This window comes from Centruroides sculpturatus, unplaced genomic scaffold (genome assembly GCF_000671375.1).
Source record: "Centruroides sculpturatus isolate CEXI.00-Female unplaced genomic scaffold, Cexi_2.0 scaffold428, whole genome shotgun sequence".
NCBI lineage: Eukaryota > Metazoa > Arthropoda > Arachnida > Scorpiones > Buthidae > Centruroides > Centruroides sculpturatus.
Window position 1 is genome coordinate 527,250 of NW_019384614.1, and position 12,709 is coordinate 539,958.

General features: G+C 27.8%; 2 protein-coding genes across 3 annotated transcripts in view; one reads left to right on the forward strand and one right to left on the reverse strand.

Moving 5' to 3' along the window:
* LOC111625336 (Hermansky-Pudlak syndrome 1 protein homolog) overlaps window positions 1-10,636 on the forward strand; it is a 25,832-nt gene extending 15,196 nt beyond the window's left edge. The window contains exons 8-14 of one of the 2 annotated variants that reach the window (XM_023368468.1): window positions 4,006-4,034; window positions 4,120-4,272; window positions 6,455-6,610; window positions 6,681-6,796; window positions 6,937-7,143; window positions 8,250-8,385; window positions 10,424-10,636. In XM_023368468.1, coding sequence (XP_023224236.1) covers window positions 4,006-4,034; window positions 4,120-4,272; window positions 6,455-6,610; window positions 6,681-6,796; window positions 6,937-7,143; window positions 8,250-8,385; window positions 10,424-10,555 — 929 coding nt within the window. In that variant the 3' untranslated portion in view covers window positions 10,556-10,636. The remainder of the gene's footprint in view (window positions 1-4,005; window positions 4,035-4,119; window positions 4,273-6,454; window positions 6,611-6,680; window positions 6,797-6,936; window positions 7,144-8,249; window positions 8,386-10,423) is intronic. The other variant, XM_023368469.1, reaches the window with a different exon arrangement.
* Window positions 10,637-11,228: 592 nt separating this feature from the next.
* Window positions 11,229-12,709, reverse strand: part of LOC111625320 (drebrin-like protein) — a 37,164-nt gene continuing 35,683 nt past the window's right edge. Inside the window, exon 16 of the mRNA XM_023368446.1 lies at window positions 11,229-11,712. Within this exon, the coding sequence (XP_023224214.1) occupies window positions 11,573-11,712 (140 nt within the window). The 3' untranslated portion in view covers window positions 11,229-11,572. The remainder of the gene's footprint in view (window positions 11,713-12,709) is intronic.

Below are 12,709 nucleotides of genomic sequence, written 5' to 3' on the forward strand. Positions count from 1 at the left end.
TTTTAATCCTTTACAATTTTAATTATTTAATTGCTCCTTCCTCTCTTCCTTGGCATGTTGTGAAATTTCTGATAGTTGGGTAATAAACTGTTTTATTGTAATTTGTCTTTTTAAATTATTTTGAGTTGATATTAAAATTTGGAAAAGGGGATCCCTAGATCAGTAAAATAGGTGAATTTCTTCCTACAATTTCGGTTGTTGTTTGGGATACAGTTAAGGTTTTAACAAAGTTCCAGAGAATACATAATTAGCAAAAAATAGTTGAAATAAAGTGATTAAACAAAAATTATTACAAATATCATAAATAACATTTCACATTGCATATATAGAGATATTTTTTGGAGGGGGAAATGGTCTTTACAATTTGAAATCAATCGAACTCACGATGAAATGCTCATATACACACGTGCCATCTATCATAGGATAAATGTACTATGCCAGAAACCTTCGCGGGAGTGTATTAAAAAACTTTCCAAAGTTTCATTGCAATCGTACTATGCCAGAAACCTTTGCGGGAGTACATTAAACAACTTCCCAAAGTTTCATGGCAATCGGATAAACGGTGTGGTAATGCATGAAGGACAGACACACAGACATACATTCATTTTTATATATAGATTGAATAATTCTGTTTTAAAATGAATTACTGCTATGTAAAGATAAAGTGTCTTCTTTCATGGATCTTGTAGAATATAGGATAGTAAATGTGTTGACTTACTGATTCTGCAATTAACAGGATTATAGTGAAGTGATGAGGCCAACACCATTTTCTGGTTTTTTTATCTTTATTTTCATCTCTTGAAATTTTCATAGTCTATCAAAGACTATGAAAATTTCGAACTGTGAAGATCTCAAGTGAAGAGTAGACTTGAAGTGTCCAGGTCCTAGGGCTTCTTCCCGGCGATCACCCGGAAGTGCGGGAATGATCCCCTTTTATACATGGTTAGTGTGGGAAATATCTGGGAATATTCTGATGTAATTGTCTTTGCTGCGTATGTTGTTTACTTGAATTTTGACAGTTCTTTAGATTTATTACTGTCTCTCCCGTCATGGGTGACGAAGTTATGACCATCGTCGTCACCTCGCCCGACAAGTCAGCATTAAAGTAGTCATCACTTAGGGTGATGCCTGTCCATCCTCTGTAAAGTGATAGGGTTTCTCACCATATGGTCTACCCTTGCAGGTGACCTTTTTGGTTATCCTCTAGACAGTAACATGTGTTTGTTGTTGTTAATTGGTTATTTAGTTGTACATTGCAGCTACCTTAGAACTGAGCGATCCTCTGGTGTGAGGGGAGTCCTTCTTCGGTCGTTTAGGACGACTTTGACCATCTGGGAGGTCACCTCTCATAGTGACGCAGTACATTGAGGGGTCAAAAGGTCTATTCCCAGGCCAAAGGGGTGAAAACGGGAGAAATAAGGGAATAATGATGAAAGAATATAATTTTATAATAATTTAAGCCTTTAAAATTCCCAAAAGAGCTCAATTTCTCACACTAATTTTTACAAGCAATTATTTATTGTGACATCGTCACAATAATGGGCTGCAATTTTTAATCATATTTTTAATTTATTTCCTTTAAAATATATGTTCTCTACTTCAAATTAGTACTGTAGTGCCTTGCCCCTGTACAGTACATCTTTACCTTAAATAATAGAGTCATGCTGGTTATCTATTAACTGCTTTCAGGGGAAATTTTGAATTGAAATAATGTGACTTCTGGTTTGCTTTGGAAGTTCATATATAGTTAATCAGGACCCCTGTATCTAAGTTTCCATATCTGGTCTTGGATTTAACCTATCTAACTCCATTCTCAAGATAAGGAAAGACAGATGGTCAGATGACTGGAATTTATAGGTCTACAATTTTTTCAAATTGCATCTCCAATAATATTTTAATTGATTATAATTATTCCTTTTAAATAGTTTTTAAAATTACTAATAATTTTCTAAATTACTTATCATTATAAGAATTAAGAATATATTTAGTAGAATATATTTCTGTTAAAAATGTTGAATAAAAGGTGTAAACTGCTGATACTAAACTTTTAAAAGAATATATTATACCTATGGTGACCATATGTCCTTTATTTCAGAGGAAAATCCTTCATTTCACTGTTGTCCTTTAGATTTATTTATTTTTTTAAAATGACCATTTTGTCCTTTATTTTGTGAATTGAAATAGTAAATTGAATATTAGTACCTGCACAAAACCTTGTTTAGGTGAAGATCAAGGAAAGTTAATTATATAACAACAAACTATTTGATGAAAATTTGTATATTAAAAGTTATATCACCAGTGAAAAGCTTGAAGAATGGAAGAATGGCAACAAAATGATGAGTCCAGACAATATAGATAGGCCAAAATTTTTAAATATTTAACAGATGAACGTGTATCTTTTAAAATTATTTAATTTTGCTTATGCCTCCCTGGATATAATGCCATCCATGACAAGTATTTTCATTAGTGAACAATATGTGGACCAATAAAAAAACCCAATTAAAAATCAAAATATTGGAAGTATGCATTTATACCAGGGGTCGCCAAACTTTTTTTAACCGTTGACCCCCAACTACTTTCCAAAGCCTCACATTGACCCCCACTATAAAGTTTCATTACAAGTGTATGTATATGAGCAAAAAAAAAAAAGGTTGTGACCCCTTAGCCACATCGACCCTCTCAGTCGATCCCTAGCTGCATCGACCCCCCAAATGATGTTGCATCAACCACTTTGGCGACCCCTGATTTATACTAAATGCAACTTTAACATGAATTCTATACAGTTTTATGAATTTCTAAAACATAAATCAATTTTTTTACTTAAATACAAAATTAAATTCTAGTAAATTTGACTTTTGCATTTATAAATATCATTTAGCAATAACTTTAATCACTAATTTTATATATTCTGTTCATTCAAATTAATTACTATTATACATTAAATAAAGATGCATTAAAAAATAAATAAGATAATGTTAATAAATGAACTTTTATGCAAGAATAAAAATTTTCTTATTTTAACTAAAGTACCTTTCTGTTTTTGTAATATAAATGGTATTTTGATTTGTTCAAGTATTGGTTTTCTATTCAGGCCATATTATGCCTGAATAATGTCTCTTGATTCACTTTTTTTGGATTTCAATTTTATAATTTTTGTTTATTTCATAAATTTCAGGAAAATAATTTTAAGATGGTTGATCTGCAATGTTAGCTAGCTGTTACTGCAAATTTCCTTATAATCCTGAGTTAATGATAACAAAACAATACTGATACTATAACATAAAACAGCATGTTAATTTATAGTCCAATTATCTTTAAAAAATAAACTAAAACAAAAAATATTCTTATTATTTAATTAATTTTATTATTTAGCTAGTTGATTTGCCAGCTAAAATGAATGGGGAGAAAACTGTAATAAATATATTTTTATATCAGACAGTATATGAAATAATTAACTAGAATGCAAATTTTTATTGCTGAAACTCAAATGTTGTTTGCTCCAGTTTTGGGCCTAGATAATTGAAATTAATAGTATAAATATTAAAAGCAAAAAACTTATTTCTGTAAATGATTTATATATTATGACCAGTTATTTATTAACGTGATGAGTGAGTTTCTATAATCTGATGAGAAAAAATGCAAAACACTGGGTGGTCAAAATTTGACTGATCATCATACTTTCCCTACATTATAACAGCTGGGAAAGTAAAAATGAAAGTTTCATCAATAAAATTTATTGTTTTTTAATTAAAATGATAGCTTTATGATATTTAAATGTAATAAGATGACATTTTTACAGGCATAGCTAATGGGATTTAAAATATTTTCTTAGATCTTAATAATATTTCTCAAATATACAAAATATTGAATACTTTGTGATTATATTTTTAATAAAAATTTCAAAAATCTTTAATAATTTAAGCATGTATCTTAATATTTTATAATTCAGTATTTTAAATTTGTGAGTTAATATTTTGACAAATAATTTAATTTTTTAAATTTTAGATAAAGATATTCAAACAGATTTAAAAGTTGTAAGTTTTTTTATTAACTTAAGAGATTCAATTTGTAAGTAACAAATAAAAAAAATATTAATATTTTATTTTTATTGTTTTACAGTCTGAAGAAAATTTATCTCTTATTACTTGTATGGATATAACAGACATATATCAAGTTCTTGTATTTTTAAGTTCTGAGAATGATTCTGCTGTACCTTACATGGTGTATATAGTTCGTGTATTACCCAAAATGATATTAATTATAGTTAGTGAAGTAAGAATTTCTAATATTTTGATAATTTATCTACATATAATAATATAATTTACGAATTTTGTGAGAAAAAATTTTTATTTAGTTTTAAAATTTTAAATATACAGTAAGTCATTGACTTCTATATTATTGACATATATTTTCAATGTATAGTAAGACCCTGCTTAACACTGCCTTGCTTAATTCTGATTCAATATAATGCAGTCTGCTTGATGCCTAAAAAACGCTCAAAATTTATGCTGATTCAAATTAATGCAGTATTTCATTGGTTTGTATTAATACGATTATTCTCAAATATGAACCAATCAGCAAAACGTGGCAATTCGTCGTAGTGCTGTACTTCCCTTAAATCTATGTTTGTTTTATGCAATTTTGGAAGAAACATAACATCATGGATGCCATAGGAAATATTGACTTTGCTTGGCAAGAATTAACTGATAAATGCATGAACAGAGTGTAGTAGTAGTTATAGCTGAAGGTATCCAAGAATTCTCATCGAGAAGAGCCTATCGCTGTATCGTTAGGTTAACAAAATTGTCAACTTAATCGATACAGGGGATGTAGACAAGCAGGATATGGGGGTTACTGCAGGTTTCTGGTAAGAGCCTTACCAATGATGACCTTCAAGAACTGGCAAAACAAGGAATTCATGTAGAATTGGAAAATAGAGATTCTGGAGACATAGAACCCAAAAAATTTCTCTACAGTTTTCCTTAGTAAAAGTTTGGTAACGATAATCAAAATCATTGATCAAATTGTAGTGAATGATCCAGATTTTGATAGGAGGGCTAAAGCAAAGGTGTTTTGGAAGCACAAGGTGTTTTGGATGCAATCTTCTGCTACCAACATTTACTTAAGGAAAGAAAAAGAAAGCGACCAATGAAGCTACACGACTTCATTGCAAAAAACAAGAATTTCAGAAGAGCAAGGACCTTCATCACAAAAAATGAACTTTACATTTCTGTGTGCATATGTTTATGTGTTATTTAACATATATTATTATGCAAAAATTTATATAAAAATAACTTAAAATTATAGTAAAATGTACTTATTTTTTGGTCACGTGTTTCCTTATCCCTATTTACTCTATGTTAAAATGGTCTCATTTAACGCTGTTTCGCTTAGCACTTTGTCATCTAGGAATGCATCCCCCTGCATTAAGCAGGGTCTTACTCTATTTTAATATTTTAAAAATATATGTGAAATGAATAAATTTAAGATTAGTTTTCAATTCATAAAGTAATATATTCTAAACATTTCTGAATTAACAAAAATTTAAAGGATTTAATTATGCATTTATATTAGAAATAACAGTCATATCAAAAGATTGAATTTTCAGTTAAGATTTAAGAAAAACTGAATATGATTTTAATGAAATTCAATATGTGTATAACAAAAGTGTAAGAATTGAATCAAATGAAAAAGAAAAAAGTTAAAAATAATATATAAATACAATTGGTCCTTGATTTAATGGACTAATTGGGAAACAAGTGTCTGCTATTGCTGAAAGATTAAGTTGATCATATTTTAAAAATATACTTACAGGATGTATTAAAATGTTGTTATAAAGTATAAATATGAATGAAATATTATTGTAACATTGAGTAATTTACATTCATTGACTCATTGATCCAACCTTTTAAAATATTCTATTAACAGATTAAAAAAAAAAAGGTTCTAAATTTAGGTTCTTCTAAGTCAGGAATTTTTTATCCATTAAATCCATTTTTTTTCTGTTTTTACTTTTTTATGCCCTCTGGGCACTGAGAGAACCTTTATTTCATGTCATCAGCTCCCCACAATATGGGTAGCTGAGCACTGAGAGATAGGACTCTATATATCTGGGACAGACTATTCATGAAAAATTCCTGGAGTTTCTCACTTGGGTCCCCAGACTGGTAGGCTGATGCCTTAACTGCCTTGGTCATCCGGTTATCAGTTATCACTCACGTTACTACAAAACACTTGTATTAAAATGTACAGAAATGTGATTTTAAAAAAATGACCTGGAAATGTGTAAGAAGCTATCCAATCTTTTGTGATAGCTTCTTAGATTTCCAAAATATTATTTAAATTCAAAAATATTGTATTTCAGTTTATTTTTAATTATTTATGTTGTTAACCAGTACAAAAACAAAGGTTACTAAAAATAAAATGAATAATTTTATTGTTTTACATTTTATAGGTTAGTGTTAAAGTTGGAATTTCCTCATCACTGGTAAATGTTTTGGATATTTTACATAATATTATTGTATCACCTATAGAAAAAACAAGTGAAAATATAGCAAATACATTAGAAATTAACATGAAGAAATTTTTTGAAAATTCTAAAAAAATTAAAGTGAGATTTTTTTTATGAAATTGAATTTAAATTGATTTTCACAAATTATAAAATAATTATTTATTTTCAGCTAGAACAGTTGCTTGAACGCAGAGTAAAAAATCTTATGAGTAAGTGGGAACAATTAAAAAGAAATAACTTCCTGGAATTTCTTCACAATAGTAATGAATTATTGATGCCAGCTAGGTAATTGTAAAATTTTGATAATTTACAATTATAATAAATTTTATAGATCATTTAGTAATGATTTAAGTTAAAATATTGATATTTTGAAAGTTTCTTAATATGAAAATTTTATTCTTTAAAATCAAATATCTTTTGTTTAGATTAGAAACTGCTATTACTGCTATCTGTGAAGATATACAAACAATGTTTGAATTAATTGTGTTTGAACCAGAAATATTGCATCAAATAAAACCAGATAATGCAATTATTTGTGCCTTACTCCAAGTTCAAGAAATATCTTCAAGCAAATTGATGGATTATATTGATTATTTAGTTGTAAAAGCACAACAAAATATATCCATGACTTCGTATCCTTTTATCAATTTAAATAAGATTTATATGATTTATCATATTTACTCATACATGGATTCTTACCAGTTGATTAATTTATAAAACAATTTTGTGAAATTTATAGCACTGTACTACCCCCGTATACCTGGGTATACTAGGTATTAGGGTTGGGTATGACAACGGAGAATAAGGACTTCACAATGACAAAATTGTTAAACAAAGAAAACAAGCGTGTTTATTCTGTGACGATTACACTATCACGGTCTCTTACAGTTCAGGTTAAATACTCTAGCCGAATTGAACCGAACAATTCCAACCGCGAAACATATACAAGATCTGTTCTAATTACATACCACGAGGGTTTGCTTTATCCCCGACATAACACAAGAAATATCACCTTACAATTGTTCGTGTTGATGTTCTCTTCCTTTAGGAACCTCTATTCAGTCGAACCTCACAATGTCCACGTGGATGGAGTTGGATTTTAGTTAGCCTCCTCAGCAGTTCATTCTTTCTCCTTTTCTCGTAGCAAAGATGATCCAGCGAAACGACCCGTCAGAACTTCTAGAATCCAAGGTTGAGACGAAAAAAGTCCACTCTTCAGGCAAACCACCCCTTTTATACCGTCTCCCTGATACATACTACGTCATTACTACGTTTACAACCCTCACCCAATCAGTGAGCACACACCACAAAAAGGTGATTTTCCGACATGAACGAAAATTTTACATACACGGATCCATAATCTGATACGAGATAAACCGAAACAAGACATTACATTTGTTTACAATACAATTAGTGCTGTAGCACTACAGCACAATCAAAAATACTTAATATCTGAAAACACTTGTTACTGTTTATAGTATTAACTGTTTTCAAAGTAAAACTTGTTAATCAGTTAAAGGAATAATTAGAAAAATTAAACATATAAATCAATCTTAAAGACTTGTAAACTTTATTTAATTCTTTATATGATTATGCATTTCTACCTATCTTTTGATCCTCTTTAGCTAAAGAATTTAAAAAAAAAATAACAAAGTATAAATTTTTGTAGAACTTTAAAAATACTAAAGTTAAAGTCATAAAATAGTAATTATCAGAAAATATCTTGACAATGGGTTAGATATATTCAAGACTTTCCTGGATTAATTCATTTTATATATGTTGACAGAACAAGAAATTATATAGTTACTCCATCAGTTCGTATAAGTGAGCATTATACAGAAGGAAATAATATGACTAATATAACAAAAAGATTGGTAATAATTTAAAATTTTAAAAGTTTTTATAAAATAAAATATAAGCTGTAATATATAATATATTATGAAATGAAATTTATCGTAATAATTATATTATTATTGTAATGAATTATAAACCAGAATGAATTTAAATCATATTTAAAGATATAGATTAAGAAATATTTTTGTTTTCTAAAAAGATTACTTGCTTTTCTTTATAATGAATTAATATAGTTGAATGAATTACGTATGAAGTAGAATAAGTGCTTCCTATAAAATTCCTTTGTTATATTTAAAAAGTATACCAAATTTATATTAATGAATTAATTGTTTTTGAATATATTAATTTATAAAGCTAACAGATTTTCTTTAAATTACATGCTATGTTTCTTATTTTGGACACTGAATTATTCATTACAGTTGATACATCAGCTATAAATTCTTATTAAATTTAATGTCAGATAATTCTACCAATGTCTAGTGATAAATTTATTCAATTTTAATTAATATAAAAATATGACAGTAAAAATATCATTTTTTGTTTAGATAAATGACTTAATTGGGTTCCTTTTTAAAGTAAAGCATAAACTTGTGTGTGATGGAATGTACTGTACCTTGCCAACTGCTCTTAGGGTAGTAGAGGGTCACAATTCTTACAGAAGGAAAGGTACATTTCTTTTACTATTGTATGAGCAGTTGGCCAAGGTACTGTACATTCCATTATACATAACTCTATGCTCTATTTTAATCAGGCTTTGACAAGCTTGATTTAATCATTAAAATCATATACTCCTAACTGAGAAATTTTATTTATTTTGAATTAACTGATATTGAATTAATAAAATTTATCATTGTATTACAATATAATGAAAATAATTGAATTATTTATTTATAATAAATATTCAAATTAAATATTAATCTTACATAAGATATAATAAAAGAAATTTCATAGTCAATAAATTAGGCAAAATTAGATATTAGGTAAAAAAATAATAAATAAAAACTTGAAAAATAAAAAAAATTATTGTTTTTTATAAAATTCTCTTACTTTATGGTAAAAAGTTTTATTGCAACCATAAAATCATGCAATATTCAGTTTAAATTAACAACTGTGCTATTTGAGATAACAATAAACTAAAGAATATTTATTTCCAATAAAAAATATGCAAAGGCACTTGAGAAATTTTGAATTTAATAAATGTTCAAATTATTGCATGATTAAAATATAAATTGTTTCAGATCTGGAAAATGGTTGATTTTAGTTATGAATATCTTGAATCAAATCATCTATCAGCAATGTGGAGAGAGGAAAATTATTGTNAATTAATATAAAAATATGACAGTAAAAATATCATTTTTTGTTTAGATAAATGACTTAATTGGGTTCCTTTTTAAAGTAAAGCATAAACTTGTGTGTGATGGAATGTACTGTACCTTGCCAACTGCTCTTAGGGTAGTAGAGGGTCACAATTCTTACAGAAGGAAAGGTACATTTCTTTTACTATTGTATGAGCAGTTGGCCAAGGTACTGTACATTCCATTATACATAACTCTATGCTCTATTTTAATCAGGCTTTGACAAGCTTGATTTAATCATTAAAATCATATACTCCTAACTGAGAAATTTTATTTATTTTGAATTAACTGATATTGAATTAATAAAATTTATCATTGTATTACAATATAATGAAAATAATTGAATTATTTATTTATAATAAATATTCAAATTAAATATTAATCTTACATAAGATATAATAAAAGAAATTTCATAGTCAATAAATTAGGCAAAATTAGATATTAGGTAAAAAAATAATAAATAAAAACTTGAAAAATAAAAAAAATTATTGTTTTTTATAAAATTCTCTTACTTTATGGTAAAAAGTTTTATTGCAACCATAAAATCATGCAATATTCAGTTTAAATTAACAACTGTGCTATTTGAGATAACAATAAACTAAAGAATATTTATTTCCAATAAAAAATATGCAAAGGCACTTGAGAAATTTTGAATTTAATAAATGTTCAAATTATTGCATGATTAAAATATAAATTGTTTCAGATCTGGAAAATGGTTGATTTTAGTTATGAATATCTTGAATCAAATCATCTATCAGCAATGTGGAGAGAGGAAAATTATTGTTTTTCTTATTTTTTATGGTTTGAAGATGCAAATGTAAGTAATTTAATATAATATAACTTCGTATTAATAATGTGTGATTAAGATATATCATTCTTAAAGAAGTTTGATTCTGTTTAAGCTTCCTTAATATTTTCTAATTAAATACAGTATATTGCAATGCATAAAACATGTGACATATGAAAAGATTGAAATAATTATTATTTATCTGTTGTTTGTTTCATTTTGTCAGAAATTGTTTAGAAATAATAAAAATATTTTCATATATACTTAGCTTAATGATTTAAAACTGTTATTTTACGACTATTCAAAAAATAATGTAGTGACAGATTTTAATGATTTCCATCTGATGCTTAAGTCAAATAAAATACCTGTTAAAGATTGATGGCCAAGTGGCTAAGGTGTCACTCTGAGACCTGGACTGAATCCAGGTGAGCAACATCCCAGGAATTTTTTATGGACTGTCCATCCTGTGTGTTGGGTCTCATTACTGACCACCTCTATTGTGGCCAGCTGGTGAGGAACCACCCCTATTGTGAACCCAACTGTGAGTTCAGCCAGGCCCACACTATAGGTATAGGGAAAAAAGGCCCTCTTAGTGCCCACAATGCAGAAAGAGTCAAAATATTAAAAAGTCTGTTAAATATTTTATAGCTTATCCTATTCACATGCAAAATCTTCTCAAAGTCATTCTAATCATAATGAAAGTTTTAAAAAATATTTTTGTTTTTCAAATAAATTTTTATATAGGTTTATATATTCACAACATTGCAAGAGTGAATATTGTTATTGCTAAAAGAAAATTATAAAACACGAATAAACTGTTTTTACTTCTTAATGAGCTATGAAAATATTTAAAATGAGAAATTTTGTATCAATAGCAAAGAAAGGAAAATCTGCTGATTTAACTTCTTTACCAGTCAACCTTAAACATTCTTAACAATATCTAATCTTTTAACAATTTTCTCTTCAATATCAATACTTTTATAACTCTTATTTTAACAAATACAAGCAAACTACTGCACAGAATAATAATTAACAGTGCATTAAGTATTACAGATTACTTTGTCTTCAGTCAAGAAGTTCAACATAATTAGCAGGAAATAAACCGTATGAGCCGTCTGGAGCCATTCCTTGCCACCAACCTTCGTCAATTTGTTCGATCTGAGATATTATGTCATCCGGATCAAAAGATATTTCTGTTTCGTCAGCTTAACAAAAGAGAAAAATAAGATTTATGATTAATAAGCAAATATAATTTATAATGTAAGGACTGATTTTAGTAAAAACACATTTAGATTTTTGTATTAAAAAAATTGGCCAAGAAACAGACTAAGAAATTATATAAATAATAATATTACAGGATTTATTTAACACAGTTTCTTACAATTTCTAGAGGAAAAGTAGCAGTAATTTTTTTAAGTCATTAGATAATTGGATTGATATAATTACTTATTCTATGCTTTAAACATTAGCAGAGTAACATATCCATAAAATTAACAAAATACAGGAAATCCTTGTTAGTTCGAAATTCAAGAGATGAAATAAATGCAACTTCAAATTATCCAAGATTTACATATTTCTGTACAAAATGCCAAATATCATGTAACTGATGTAATTTATTAGCAAATGGAATATGGCTAAGTACAGAGAATAATATTTTCGTTAATTAATAATAACTTAAGAATATAAGTAAACAGCACATGTCTGGGTTACCTGATAGGTTTCATAAAAAGTAAAGCAGAGTTCCTCAATATGTGTCCCAAATTATTTTTAAAGTGGTCCAAAAAATAGTAAGTTTTCCAAACATAGCAGCTTAGAGCTCTACAAATATCTCAATATGCTACTTGTAGTTCATTTTGCAATCCTGAAACCTAGTTATATTTTATGAGATAAGAGAAAAAAGAGTAGTCCGTGTATACAGTGACACTCAAAACATGTTACTATAAAAGCAAAGTCATATTGACCAGGTTAGAGTTGTTCTTTTATAGTATGGTGGAATTTTGATCCAAATGAATGAGTTAACATACACATATCGCAGAGTTTGGACAAAATTTTCATTTCAAATTTTGAAGTATCCATATTTCGAACTAATCAAATTCCTTAACATTTAAATCTCTATCCCTAGCTGGAACAAAAGTACAGGTACTGTACAAACTAACAGGATTTTGAACTGTCCAAGTTTGAATTAATGAAGATTTCCTGCAC